Below are 14,837 nucleotides of genomic sequence, written 5' to 3'. Positions count from 1 at the left end.
AACAACAACAACAACAACAACAACAACAACAACAGCATATTCCTAGCATTGGAATAGCTGGGTCATACACAGTTTCTTCTACTTTTTGAGGAAATGCCAATCTATTTTACAGAATGATTTTACCATTTTACAATCCCACCAACTAACTGTCTTGACTCGACAGTATGTAACAACCGTATTTTCTTCTCAAAATGGAATGAAGACTTGTGACTTGACTCCATTTTTAGAAGAAAATAGTACTGTTACATCCTCTGGAGTCAGAACCATCTAATAGCAGACCTGCCAGTGGGTAAGTTGCATGGGAGAAGATTGCCCATCTTTCCTCCCACAGAGCTTCTTGTAGATTTGAACCATGTACCTGTGAGGTGGCAGTGCACCTCCTTAATGACTCAGCTACCAGAGCTCTGGGATGTGCTGCTCAGATACCTAGTCTAACTGAAATCTTCCCCTACTAAGTTTATCCAAATGACAATTGTAGTCTGCTAGATTTACAAATCTACCTTTCCAGCTGAATTCCTCACAGGGTTCTACCCCTGAAGCATTATAGGTACTTTCTTTAGTTTTTTCCCAATGACATTACTTACTTTTGTACCCCTTTCCCTTTAACCAGCGTGAAGTAAGTTCATATACTATATGTCAGACACTTAGTGGGTGATATATAGTAATTTTACTCAGTCTTCTGGAGCTCTGGTGGCATGAGTCATGATGCTAACCCAGGTCATTCTAACCTTTCTTGTGATTCAAATCCATCACCTGCTCCACAGAAGAAATCTGTCCTCTCCTGTGATTTATAGCCCCAAAAACTTATTAAAGGGTCTTCTATGAGTTGGTTCCTTCTTGATGACATGATTTGATGATTTTACACATAAAAATGTTGAGGCACAATGTTTTCTCCAAGAATTCGCAGTACATTAAAATTCCATTGTCTGTTAAGGAATGCTTCTGAATCAGTTTCATCTGGATATACCTTAACATCAGTCTCATACTCCTCTCTTGTGTACCATCCTCTTCTTATGTAACTGACCTAACACTCTTAGGAGTGGAAAAGAATGCTAGCCTTTTGTTCTCACCAACCTGTGCTGTTCATGCAGTCTGACAGTTACTCATTTGTTGGTATCTCTTAAAAGTTCAGGTCTTCAGAGAGTGAGAGATGGGACAGTTGGCTCTTGTTAGCATTTATAACCTCCCAAACCCAGTTGCTGTGTACCATTGACTTGGAACTGACCCATAGCTGATCCTCTGATGGCTTTTCAGAGTCAGTTAATGGCATGGGAGGAAATTGCCCATCTTTTCTCCTGTGGAGCAGCTGATGGATTTGAACTGTGTGCTTTTGAGATTGCAGCATAGCTTCTTGCTACTAGGCCACCAGTGCCAAAACTCAGTAGGACAGTTCTATTCCAATCTACAGGATCTAGAGTAGAAATCACCTCCATAGTGGGATTAAGCACCAATTTCTTTCTCAAAAGCTCTGTGGCTAAGTTATAGTCAATACACCAGCTAGTTGCTGGCAGAAACACAGTCTCTTCTTGGGAAGATTTACAGCCTCAGAAGTCTCTGGGAGATAGGATACCACTAACTGACTGCATAGGGTTATATTCTTTCTCAGTACACCCTATTTTATTCTTGTTGTTGTGTACCGTAGAGTTAGAACCAACTCCTAGCTGACCTTCTGGTGCATTTTCAGAGGTAATTAATTGCAGGAAGGAGATAGCCCACCCTTCTCCTGTGGAGAGGCTAGTGGCCTCAAACTGAGTACCTTAGGAATTGCAGTGCAGCTTCTTGCCACTAGGCCACCAATGGAATTAATTGTTTGCCCTCTTCTGCTTGACATATTTTAAGTATTCCATAAATACTCATCCAAATTAAAGTATTTGCCTTTCTTTAATCCCCAGTGAATGCCCCTTCCCTTTAGCTGTTTGTGGCACAGTTCTACTGAGCCAGGGATGCCTTTTTCTGGGCCTTCCTCCTGGGGAGTGCAGTGTATACTATATTTACCTCTCTCCTTATTTATCCCATTTCCCTTCATTTATATCTAAGCTTTGGTCCTTTGCTGCTCTTCTATTTATATGTGCTTTTGTACGCACTCCGTGAGATTACTCTCCCAATTACCTCTTGCCTGCATATAATTGTGACTCATTTCAGTGATTATCTTTGTGAACCATGGCTTAGTGATGCATGCTGTCTTTGAGACCTAATCCTTCCTTATCCTTCATCTCTAGTTTACCATCATATTTTGTTCAAAGTCTTTGAAATCTTTCCCGTTTTCTCCATGTTCTCTGCTAACATCCTTATTTAAACCAGCTTCATTGTCAAGTGAAGTACAAGGACCACCACTCCTTGTCCATCAAGCTTACAAAGACGAGCCTATGATGCAAAAATGAGGGCTGAATACATCCAGAAGTAATTGGCAGACCACCTTTAGAATCACAGTTCAACACAGTTGACACAATAGACCTTAATCATCACCTTTAACCTTAGCCAGTCACTGACAGACATTTCTTATCAAGATCAAGAATGATCTGTAACTGATCTCTCTACTGTGTTTACTTTTTCTTTTTTAATAGATTGATTCCTTTTTTATATACATATTTATATGTAGATTTTTAAATTCATTTTTAGTCCCATTTTATTTTGTGTGATCATTCCCATATATTGTGTTTTATAAAATGAATCACCATTGATCTATGCCCACTATTACCCCATCTTTTCAGATCTTTCCTAATCCACTCCCTCTCTCCACCCACCAAACTCAGTAGTTCCATGATCCCCTCCTCCCCACCCTCAATCCAGATCCCCTTCCCTCTTTGGACAATTATAGCTATTTTTGGACTTTACTAGATAACTTTCTGTATTTACAATGATGGCCTTATACAGTATTTGACTTTATGCGTGAGTTAGTTCATTCAGCATGCATATGTTATATAGCCATTCATATAGTATTTTTAAAAATCTTTACTCCTGAGTGCTGCGTAGTATTCGATTATGTGAATGTACTACAATTTCTCAAAATTCATTTGTCGATGGACAGAACACTGCTGTGAACATCAATGTATAATATAAATTTCCATTTGTGTCTCAGTTCTATTTTATCTGGGATATATTCCTAGCAGTGGTATAGCTAGGACATGTGGAATTTCTGTGGTAAGCTTTTTTTAGGAAATGCCAAACTGGTTGTACCATTTTACAGTCCCAATAACTGTGTATGAGAGTTCCAATCTCTCCACATTCTCTCCCATTACTTATCGCTTTGCTGTCCTGTTAAACTTAGCCACTATTATTGGATGAGATGGTATCTCATTATGGTTTTGATTTGCACTCTTACTGCCATACTCCTAGTGATTTTGAGCATTTCTTCATGTGTATTGTTGGTCATCTAGATTTCTTCCTCAGTGAAAAGTCTTTCCATGTCTTTGGCTCGTTTGGTAATTGGTTATCAGTCTTTTTTCTTGAGGAGATCCTGTAGTATTCTGTATGCTTTTATTTTGAGATCCTTGTCTGAGATGTCATTGGAAAGTGGTTTTTTCCCCCAAGCAGTAGTTTTCTTTTCACCTTACTGGAAAAAGTTTTTGGTGTACACAGGGACTTAATCTTTAGAAAGTCCCATTCATTCATCAAGTCTTCTAATGATCTCATTTTTTTCTCTTATGATCTTTATGGTTTGGGCTCACACCTAGGTCTTTAATTCACCTTCAGTTGATTTTTGTGTATGGTTAGAGGTGTGCATCCTGCTTCAGCTTTCTGCAGGTAGCAGTCCAGTTTTGCGAGCACCATTTGTTGAAGAGATTGTCATTTTCCCTTTGATAACTTGTTGTCTTGTTGAATATCAGTAGATTGGTTGACTTCTAGGTTCTTGATTCTATCCCATTGGTCTGTGTCATTTTCCTACTACCATGCCATTTTGGCTATTACAGCTGTATAATAGGTTTTGAGATTAGGGAATGCTATACCTCCCACTTCATTGTCTTTTCTTTTTTTCTGAAGTGCTTTACTTTTTCAGGGTCTATTTCCTTTTCAAATAAACTTGCCTATTAGGGATATTGTAGCTGATGTTAAATGGATCTTAACTGAAAACAGGGAATACCAGAAGGATGTATATCTGTGTTTCTTTGATTATCAAAGGCGTTTGACTGTGTGGATCATAACAAACTGTGGCTGACTCTGAGAAGAATGGGAATCCCAGAACACTTGATCGTTCTGATGCGAAACCTATACTTGGACCAAGAGGCAGTCATCAGAACAGAGCAGGGAAACACTGCATAGTTCAAAATTGGGAAAGGTGTACGCCACGGATGTGTCCCCCATACCTTTTCAACCTGTATGTAGAACAGATTATCCAAGAGGCTGGACTCTATGAGGAGAAGTGTGGTGTCAGAATTGGTCGAAGATCTGTCAACAATCTGCGTTATGCAGATGACACAACCCTGCTTGCTGAAACTGAGGAGGACCTGAAATGCTTGCTGCAGAGGGTCAAGGACTGCAGCCTTCAGTATGGATTGAAGCTCAATGTCAAGAAGACAAAGATTCTCACCACTGGACAGCATCAGGATGGATGGCGAAGAGATTGAGATTGTTAACAACTTTAGTCTGCTTGGCTCCATGGCCAACACTCTTGGCACCAGTAGCCAGGAAATCAGTAAACGTATTGAGATGGGAAAATCTGCTGTTAGGGACCTCTCCAGGGTACTGAAGAGCAATGGTGTCACTCTGGAGACTAAGGTGTGTCTGATATAGGCTATGGTCTTTGCAATCACTTGTTATGCATCAGAGAGTTGGACAATGACCAAGGAGGATAGAAGAAGAATTGATGCCTTTGAGCTGTGGTGCTGGAGAAGAGTATTGAATGTACCAAGGACTGCCAAGGTAGCAAAGAGATTTCACCCTGGAGAGGGTTAAACCAGGCTGCTTCTTGGAGGCAAGGATTTTGGGGCTTTGTCTGACATACTTTGGACATGTTGTAAGGAGGGATAGGTCCTTGGAGAGGGACATCATGCTTGGGAGGGTGGAGGGACGGCGCAAGAGGGGAAGACCCTCTTTGAGGTGGATTGATTCAGTGACTGGGGTAATTGGGATGGGTGTGTCAGAGGCAGTGTGATTGGCACAGAATAGAGCAAGGTTTAGGGCTGTTGTACATAAGGTCGCAGTGAGTCGTAAGCGACTTGATGACACATAACAACAACAAGAACAACAACTTCTAGTCAGTGGGCCAGGTAGTTGTCCTCTAGATTTCTTGACACAACCTGGTAAGCACATCTAAGACAGCATCTATTTATTGAAATATGTCAATCAGTATTCCATCATTTCCTGGGGTTTTATTTTTTGCCAAGTCCTTTAGAGCAGTTTGAACTTCCTCCTTCATCACTATTGCTTCTTAATGAAAAGTTGTTTCTTGAAATTCTGTGTCAGCAGGCAATTTTTTTGTACAATAACTCTCTATACTCCTTGCATCGTCTTTTAATACTTTCTGGATTATTCAATATTCTGCCTGTAGAATCCTTATGTATTGCAACTCAAGGCTTAAATTTGTTCTTTAGTTGCTATAGCTTAAGACATGCTGAGCAAGTTCGGCCCTTTTGATTTTCGGACTCCACTTCTTTGCATATTTCAGTATAATAGTTTGTTTTGTCTTCCTGTCCTATTCTATTCAGCTCCTTAATTTATTCCCTTTGCTTTGGTTTTTCAGCAGTCTAGTGAAATATTAAAAATATCTTCTGACATCCATTTTGGTCTTTTTTTCTTCTGTCTTTGTAATGATCTTTTGCATTCTTTGTGAATGATATTCTTGATATACTTCCACAGCTCATCTGGTCTTTGTTCCATAGTGTTCAAGGCCTCATAATAGAAACCTGTTCTATTATTCTTAATTTCTAGTTTTATGACATTGTGGTCTGAGAAGGTACTTTAAATTATTTTAAAGTGTTTGAATTTTTTGAGGCTTGCTTTGTTTTATATGTCCAGGTGTGCACTTGAAAGTAAATCAAGTTTTAGTTAGGAGTACTCTGAATGAGTTCACTAATTGCGTAGTTTAGCTCTTTAGTTTTATTTCTGCATCTTTGTTGAATATCTTTTGAATGAATTTGTTTTTTGTTGAAAGCAATATTTTACAAACTCTTACTACTTTTTGATACTATTCTCTCTTCACATCTTTTAACCATTGTTTTATGTGTTTTGTAGGTCTATCATTTGGTGTATAGTTGTTGACCAAGGTTGTTTTCTTGATTTATTGTGCTTTTAATTATTATAATGTGTACTTTCTTATCTTTTGTCGTGGTTTTCATCCTGAGTTCTATTTTACAAGAGATTAATATTGACATCCCTGCTTTATTGTGAATGTTATATGCTTGGAATGTAGTTTTTCAGCCTTTGATTTGTAATCTTTTTTCTCAATTCTTAGGTATCTTTTGTAGGCAACATATTGCTGGGTTTTTTCTTTTATCCATTCTGCCTCTCATTTTTTTTTCAATATGCATTTAAGCCATTAGCATTAAGTGTGATCATTGACTTACTAGGTCTTATCATTGTCATTTTTCTGATGTTTTTTACTACTTTGGTCCGTCCACTTTTTTTTTCCCTGTCTCTGTATGAAGGACTTCCTTTAGAATTTCTTGTAAAGTTGATCTTGTTTTCACATATTCCTTAAGTTTCTGTTTTTATGCACATGTTCCAATTTGTCCTGTATTTTTGATGAACAGCTTTGCTGGATAAAGTGTCCTTGGTTGGCAACTGTTTTCATTCCGCCTTCTGTAAATTACATTCTTTTTAACATGAGCCTTTGTAACATGAGTTCTGCTGAGAAATCAGAACTTAATTGATTCTCCCTTGTAGGTGTTTCTTTGTTTTTCTTGTATAGCTTTTAGTATTCTTTGTATTTGATTTTGAAAAATTTGACTATGATATGTGGTGGTGTTTTTCTTTTGGAGTTTAGTCTGTTTGGATTTTGCTGAACTTCTTGAAATTGGATTTCCTTGTTTTGTTCATGATAGTTGGGAAGGTTTCTTATAGTAACTTTTCCATTAATTTTTCAGTGTGCCCCTTACCCCCATTTCTGGAATTTTGATCACCTGCATGTTGTTCCATTTGATGTTATCCCACATGATTATAATGTTTTCTTCTTTTTCCTTCTCTTTTGTTTTTTCTTCTGATACGTTTTTGTTGAGCTTCTTGTCTTCTAGCTTGCTGACTCTCTCTTCCATATCTTCTATTCTTTTTTGTCCCTCTAGCATGTTGGAAAATTCTGCCATTTCCATTTTTATATTCTGGATTGCATTTTCTTTCATTCCTCTTACTTTTAGTACTGTGTTGGTTGTACCTTCTCTGTCTTGTATTGATTTTTAAAATCCTCATACCTTTTAAAATTTATGGTTTCAACTGGTCTTCCATGTTTTATAACTTATTCAGTAGCTTTTCATGTAATTCATGTTGATATATTTCTTCTAGCTCCCTGTCTCTGGGTATGTGCTTTTTTTTTTTTTTTTTTTTTTAAATGTCCTCAATTCTTTCTTCTATTATTTATAACTTTTTCAGTAACTATTAATGTTACTCCATGTCAACATATTTCTTCTGTCTCCTTGTCTTGGGACATTCATTGGTCAGCAATGTTATTTTTTAATATTTTTTTTACTTAGGAGAAGGCTTGTTTTATTTTCTTATAATCTTTGAACCTGCTTGCGGCTTTTTTTACCTTACAGCAGTTTCTTCTTTGTATATGTGTGCCAATTTTTGTTGTCTCTGCATAGGTTATTGACAGTTCCTTGTCTTTCTGTTGCTCTTGATAAGTAGCAGACTGGAAGTGTTGTCTCAGATTGAGTTTCCCAATGGCACACATTCCTGCGAGTCTTTTATGGGTGTATCTGTTGCCTGTTCCCTGTGGTAAGCTTTTCATCCAGTTGTCCTTTGAAGGGCAGAGAGCTTGGGTTATCCCCTTTGCCCAGCTGTGGTGAGTTTACTTCTGTGTCTTGTCCTTTAGTTTGATGGTAACAGAGGTTTCCCCCAAGGGTAGGTATAGCCCCAGGAATGCTTACCAGGATATATTGTTCATGGAAAATTCCCAGGAAAATGATGACAACATCCCAACAGTGTAGCCACCATGTCTTAGTCGTTGCTATTGGCCTTGAACCTGTCCCCTCTCCTAGGGTGGTTGGGAGAGGAGCTATTCCTATATGAGTAGCCACATGCTCAGTGAAACTCCAATACTTGCTAATTTGCTAATATCCAATTGTACCTACATCTCTCCACGGTGACTAGGAGGGCAGCTATTTCCATCTCAGTAGACACAGGTTCAGCGAAGCACCAGGTCCTCAGCATTATAGCTTCCAGTTCTGTTGACCTGCTATTTTTCAGGGCTGTGCACTTCCAGAGGCTGATTGGTAGGACAGCTATTCCCACCTTAGCAGACAAAGGCTTATGGAAGTGCCAACTCCTCAAGAGTTCAACTCCGAATTTTTCTTACTTGCTAATGTCCAAGTGTATTTGCATCACTTCTCAAGAAGTGCCTGGTTGTGTGAGGGCAGCTGTTTCTGCCTTAGCAGACAAAAGCTCAGGGTAGCAAGAAATTCTCAGTTCCCAGTTCTGGCTGTCTTCGAATGTTTAGTGTGCACATCTCTGTCCTTCCTGCTCTGCCCTTCCTGCTCCCTCTCCCCCAGCAGACCAAAAAGCTTAAAGAAGTGCCAACTTCTCAGCAGTGCAGCTCGCAATTCTGGCTACCTGTAGTGTTTCGTGCTGCATCTCCTAGGGCTGTTTGGGAGGGCAATGGTTCCCTACCTGAGTAGACAAAGGTTCTGTGGAGCACCAACTTCTCAGCAATACAGCTCCCAGTTCTGACTGCCTGCTAATGTTTGGAGCCATGCACCTCCAGGGGCTGGTTGGGAGGTAGCTATTCCTGCCTGAGCAGACAGAGGCTCAGAGAAGAGCCAACTTCTCAACAATGCAGTTCCCAATTCTTAATGCTTTCTAATAGCCAAGTGCACCTGCATCTCTTCTTCAGATCCTGCCTGAACAAAGGTTTGAGGAAGCACCAATTTATCAGCAACACAGCTCCAAATTCTGGCTATTTGCTAATATTTGGAGCTGTACATCTCCCAGACTCTTGTCTACATTTTTTTTTAAAACCCATAGACTAGTGAACACATCCAGTGCTGCCTCTATTTGCTGAAGCACTTCAGTTGATACCCCATCAATTTGTGTGAACTTATTTTTTACCACTGCTTCAGTGCACCCTTTCTCCCTTATCACCTGAAATGGTTTTATGCCAGCAAATCATTTTGGTACAGTAACTCTGTTTCATTCATCTTCATTGATGCTTCCTGGATCATTCAAGATTTTGTCTATATCATCTTGCAGCATTGTAACTCAAGCCTTGATTTATTATTCATTTCTTTCAGCTTTTGTTATAATACTTTTATTTTTTCTTTTTGCACTGTTCTCTGAAATTTTCTGTTTAACTCTTTTATTTTGCCATTTCCTCTCAACTCTTTTACTTCACCATTTCCCTGCTTGTTTCATCTCCTTGATGGTCTTGTGAAATTTTCGAGGTCTCTTCTCATGTCTACTTTGATCTTTTCTTTCTCCCCATCTCTGCAGTGATCTTTTGCTTTCTTTCTAGATGATGTGTTTGATGTCATTCCACAGTTCATTTGATCATTAGTGTTCAGTGTTTTAAACCTATTCTTGAGGTGATTTTTAAATTGGATAAACTCAAGTTCTAATTTTGGTTCTTGTAGACTTGATTTAATTTTCTTCAGCTTCAGTTTGAACTTGCACTTGAAGATTTATGGTTTCTTTGACAGTCAGCACCTGATTTGGTTTCGATTGTTGATATTCAGCTTTTCCAGAGATTGTTTCCACAGATGTAGTCAGTCTGATTCCAATGCAGTACATCACACACATCCATTTGTAAAATTGCCTTTTGTGTTTTTCAAAGAAGATATTTGCAATGAATAAATTGTTGTTTATATAAAATTCAGTCATTCAGTCCCCGACCTGTTTTCTGTAACCAAATGTGTAATTTCAAACTACCTTTTCTCCTATATTTATGGCTTTGCATTCCAGGCACCAAATATATATTTAATGCATCTTGATTGCACATTTGGTCAATTTCAGCCTGTAAAAGTTGTAGAATTTGTCAATTTCCTCTTGTTTGCTTTAGTTGTTGGAGCATATATTTGAATAATAGTTTTATTAACATATCTTCCCTATATGGGTATGAATGATATCCTATTACAGCATTGCAATTAATGGTGGATCTTGAAATGGTTTTTCTGACAATGAGTGAAGCACCATTTTCTATTAACTTTTCATTTTCTATATAACATTATCATATGATTGTCTGATTCATCTAGGCCAATACCAGTCCATTTCAGTTCTCTAATACCTAGAATATCAATCCTTTGAGTTACATTTAATTTCTAATTTTCCTAGATTCATATAAGCTAAAAGCAGATCTTTATTCACATGTGACATGATTTTGTTAGCTATTAATTTCTCTGTACAGTTGAAGATGACCAAACTGTTTTCTGCATTTACTTGAAGATGTCAAAACCATGTTTTAAATAGTATTCTGGTTAAACATGGTTTTTCCTCTAGTGTTACATCTTTCTAGTGCTGTTACATTGTATATTTTTAACAATTTAGTAAAATATAATAGTTTACCTAGTTGGTGTTTAAGAAGAGAAATATTGAAGGGGACATGATGTTGAAAGGAGCTCTGGTGGCTTACTGGTAAGGGGTTGTGCTGCAAAGTACTTGGTTCGTATTCATCAGCTGCTCTGCAGGAGAAAGAGGAGGAGTGTCCTCTTTTGTGATTTAAAGTCTCAGGAAACTTGCTAGAGGGTCATCTAGAAATATGTTCTGCATAGGGGAGCGGACTTGGGGGAAGGGATTGCATAACAATGAAAGAGTTTTTCTTTTCAAGGACAAGAGTGAATTGGGGGGTAAGGGGTGGACAGGGAGAAAAGTGCAACAATGAATGACTGGAAACCTTACGTCTCTGTAAACTTTTAATAAAATTAATAAAAAAAAATGAAATATGTTCTGACTTGACAGCCTGTAACAACATGATGTTTCCTTCTTCTCAAAATGCTAAAGAAAATACATTAGTTTTGGAGGTTTTTTTTTAAAAAGATTTTTTAAATTTTAAAGTTTTTAAATTTTCATTCATGTACATTGTGTTTTGTTATTATTTTTTCTCCCCTGCTCCCTCCCTTCCTCCATCCACCATCCTCTTCGACCTTATGATTCCCCACTCTCCACCTTTAACTCCCCTGCCGCTCCTTCCTTCTTTGTATATGCAACATATCTTTCTGGTTATCCTTTTATTTTTACAATAATGGTCTTATACAGTATTTTTTCTTAAGCACCTGAGTTAGTTCACTCAGAATAATGCTCTCTGGTCTATTGAACTGATATATGGAAGTTTCCAAATCATTGCTCCTGGCTCCTGCATAGTATTCCATTGTATGAATGTGCCAGAGTTTCTCAATCTAGTTGTTAATGGACATTTGGGCTGTTTCTTTGTTCCTGTTTTTGTGAATAATGCTGCTGTGAATATCGGTGTATGAATTTCTGTTTGTATTTCAGCTCTGTTTTCCTTGGGTTATGTTCCTAGCAGTGGTATAACTGAGTCATATGGAATCTCTGTTCAGCTTCTTAAAGATACACCAAACTGCCTTCCAGAGTAGTTGTACCATTTTACAATCCCAGCAACAGTGGGGCATCTCTGACATCTATTGCTTAGTGTCCTGTTAAACTTTCCCACTGCTACTGGGGTGAGATGGTATCTCATTGTAGTTTTGATTTGCATCTGTCATATTGCCAGTGATTTTGAGTATTTTTTCATGTGTCTATGGGCCATCTGAATCTGAATGTCTTCCTCTGTGAAAGATATTTCCATATCTTTTGCCCATTTTGTAATTATCATTGTTTTTGTTTTTTTTTTGTTTTTTGTGGGGGCCCTGTAATATTTTGTAAACTCCTGTTATGAGACCCTTATCTGAGATGTTATTGCTGAGAGGTTTTTTTTTTTTCCCTGACAGTTTTCTTTTCACTCTTCTGGAAAAAAACATTATTGATACTCACAGGAATTTAATCTTTAGAAGGTCCCAATCATCAATTTGTATTTGCCAGCCTCTTTATACTATAAGATAGACCTTCTAAATTTCCCCTCATTTTATCTGTTATGAACTTTATGATTTTGGACTTTACTCTCAAGTTTCTGATCTACCTTGGGTTGATTTTTGTGTATGGTGTGAGATGTGGATTCTATTTCAGCTTTCTGCAGGTAGAAGCCCAGTTTTGCCAGCACTGTTTGTTAAAGAAGCTGTCATTTCCCAATTTGATAACTTCTGTTTCCTTGTTGAATATCAGTTAACCATCAATAGATGGATCCATTTCTGTGTTGTCGATTTTGTTTTGTTGCTTTATATGCCTGTCATTGTACCAGTACCATGATGTTTTGGTTACCACCTCCGTGTACTAGGTTTTGAGATCAGAGAGTGCTATGCCTCCCACTTCAGTTTTGCTTTTCAAAAGTATTTATTTAAGATCTCTTTCCTCTCTAGATAAAACTTGGCAGTTGCCTTTTCTATGTCTTTGAAAAACTAATTTGGTATCTATTGGAATTGTGTTGAATTGATTGTTATGGTAGGAATGTCATTGTTACTATATTAACTAAGAGACATTAGTTTTTACCTGTTTTAAAGATATACATTAAATGCTACTACAGTACTTAAAAAATATGCTTATTTTTATTTATTTTTAATTTTATTTTCATTCAGTCACTCATATTGGTTTATTTTATAACAGTAATTACAGTTACATAATGATATTATTTACAGTGTCCTATGGAAACCTCTCTCTATTCTTTCACTTTACCCATCCATTCACTGGTCTTTGTTCCCATTCTCAGCTCTGTTTGTTTCTGTGCTTATTCTCATCCTGTTTCTTACTGCTTTTTCTTTTTCTTTTCCTCTCCTCTTTTATGTGCCCCCACCAGTTATATCAGTCATATGTCTCACATTTGGGAAAATATGCTTATTTTGCAAAGGAGGTTATACATATAAAGAGAATATTCTTAACAGTGAGGTGGAAGATTTGTTGAGTCTCAGCTGAAGTCAATACGATATGTGTTTGGGAAATTGTGTGCCCTTGACTACCTTACTAACTTAAGCATTTGTACGGTTTTTTTGTTTTATGGGTTTGGTTTTTTTTTGGTTGTTGTTTTTTAAATTTGTTTTTCTCTTCTTTTCTCTTTAACTAGGAATTGTGGTGCTTGGAATAAACAGAGCTTATGCCAAAAATGCAATCAGTAAGAATCTTATAAAAATGGTGAGTGTAAAAATAAAACTATTTGTTTCTAATTTTAAGTAAAATGTTTACATAAGGCTAAAAGTAATCTCTCCCTTTTCCCTCTTTACTTGCTCTGTTTTTGTTTAGCTATCAAAAGCTGTGGATACTTTAAAATCTGATAAGAAAGTGAGGACTATAATAGTCAGAAGTGAAGTTCCAGGCATATTCTGTGCTGGTATGTAAATAAATTTCATTACAAATTTAAAGTATATTCTGATTTTCCCTGATCAGTAGCCGTTTCCTATTGATTTTTAATGTATGTTTTATTAAAAATAAGTTCTCTTTGCCATTTTCCCCTTAATTTTTGTCAGAGGGAAATAGATGTTTTATATTATAAAATAATTTTTTCCATGTGAATTGTTGAGAAAGCTGTAAAAATACTTTGAGCCATTGAAATATTTTTGTAGTACATAAATAATGAAACATCATTTGGAAATGAGAAATTAGGTCTCATATGAATAGCATAGAAGACCGAAGAATAATCAGTGCCTTTGCATTTCATTGTTGTTGAACAGTGTTGAATATCTCATGGACTTCCAAATGACTGATAAGTCTGTCTTAGAGGAGGTGCAAACAGATTGGTCCTTAGAGCCAAAAATGATGACATTTCATCTCACATACTTTGTGCAAATGGTCAGAAGGGTCCTGTCACTGGGAAAAATGATATCATGCTGGGAAAGAATAGAAAACAAATTATATCAAGTCAGAGAAAGAAAGGAAGACCCTCAACAGATAGACTGACACAGTAACTTCAACATTGGCCTTGGGGGTGCCACAGGTTAGGATAGGACTCTGATCTGTTGCTTATAATATTGTTGTTGTTATGTGCTGTCTAGTCGCTTGCGACTCATAGCGACCCTATGTACAACAGCCCTAAACCCTGCTCTATCCTGTGCCAGTCGCATTTTTATAACACTATATATTCTGATAAAGAGTTTGTATTGATATGAATTGTAGTGAACTTGATAGCAGATCACCCCATTATGAGCTTTGTATTTGCTGACACAATGTTTTAATCAATTAACAGTAGTTACTCTCTTACAAATTAATAGAGTGAATTGGAATTAAATAGTATGATGAAACAATACAGCACTCAGAAGATAACATTTGGGCAAAGATGAAATTGGAACAGATTGGAGACAAAGACTATATGGACTGTTCTTAGAGTTTGGGAAAGGCAACTAGAGCAGTGTTGGTAGAGGGAGTGGTGAAATGTTGGTAGTTTTTGTTTTGTTTTGAAAGGTGAGAGAATTATCTTGTTAAGGATATAATTGGAACCATTAGAGAATTGTTGTTGTTGTTATGTGTCATCGAGTTGTTTGCGACTCATAGCGACCCCTATGTGCAACAGCCCTAAACCCTGCTCTATCCTGTGTCAATCGCATTGCCTCTGACACACCCATACCAATTACCCCAGTCACTGAATCAATCCACCTCATAGAGGGTCTTCCCCTCCTGCGCTGTCCCTCCACTCTACCCAGCATGATGTCCCTCTCCAA

The 14,837-nt window shown here is 37.4% G+C and overlaps 1 protein-coding gene across 1 annotated transcript in view; it reads left to right on the top strand.

Annotated features, from left to right (window-relative positions):
• The window catches only part of LOC102847977 (methylglutaconyl-CoA hydratase, mitochondrial-like), a 200,619-nt gene that overhangs the window by 9,203 nt on the left and 176,579 nt on the right, over positions 1–14,837 (top strand). The window contains exons 2-3 of the mRNA XM_006901178.1: positions 13,250–13,317; positions 13,426–13,513. Of these exons, the coding sequence (XP_006901240.1) occupies positions 13,250–13,317; positions 13,426–13,513 (156 nt within the window). The remainder of the gene's footprint in view (positions 1–13,249; positions 13,318–13,425; positions 13,514–14,837) is intronic.

This window comes from Elephantulus edwardii, unplaced genomic scaffold (genome assembly GCF_000299155.1).
Source record: "Elephantulus edwardii isolate Elephantulus edwardi_28Jun2011 unplaced genomic scaffold, EleEdw1.0 scaffold00313, whole genome shotgun sequence".
Lineage (NCBI taxonomy): Eukaryota > Metazoa > Chordata > Mammalia > Macroscelidea > Macroscelididae > Elephantulus > Elephantulus edwardii.
This window is presented reverse-complemented; position numbering and strand designations above follow the sequence as displayed.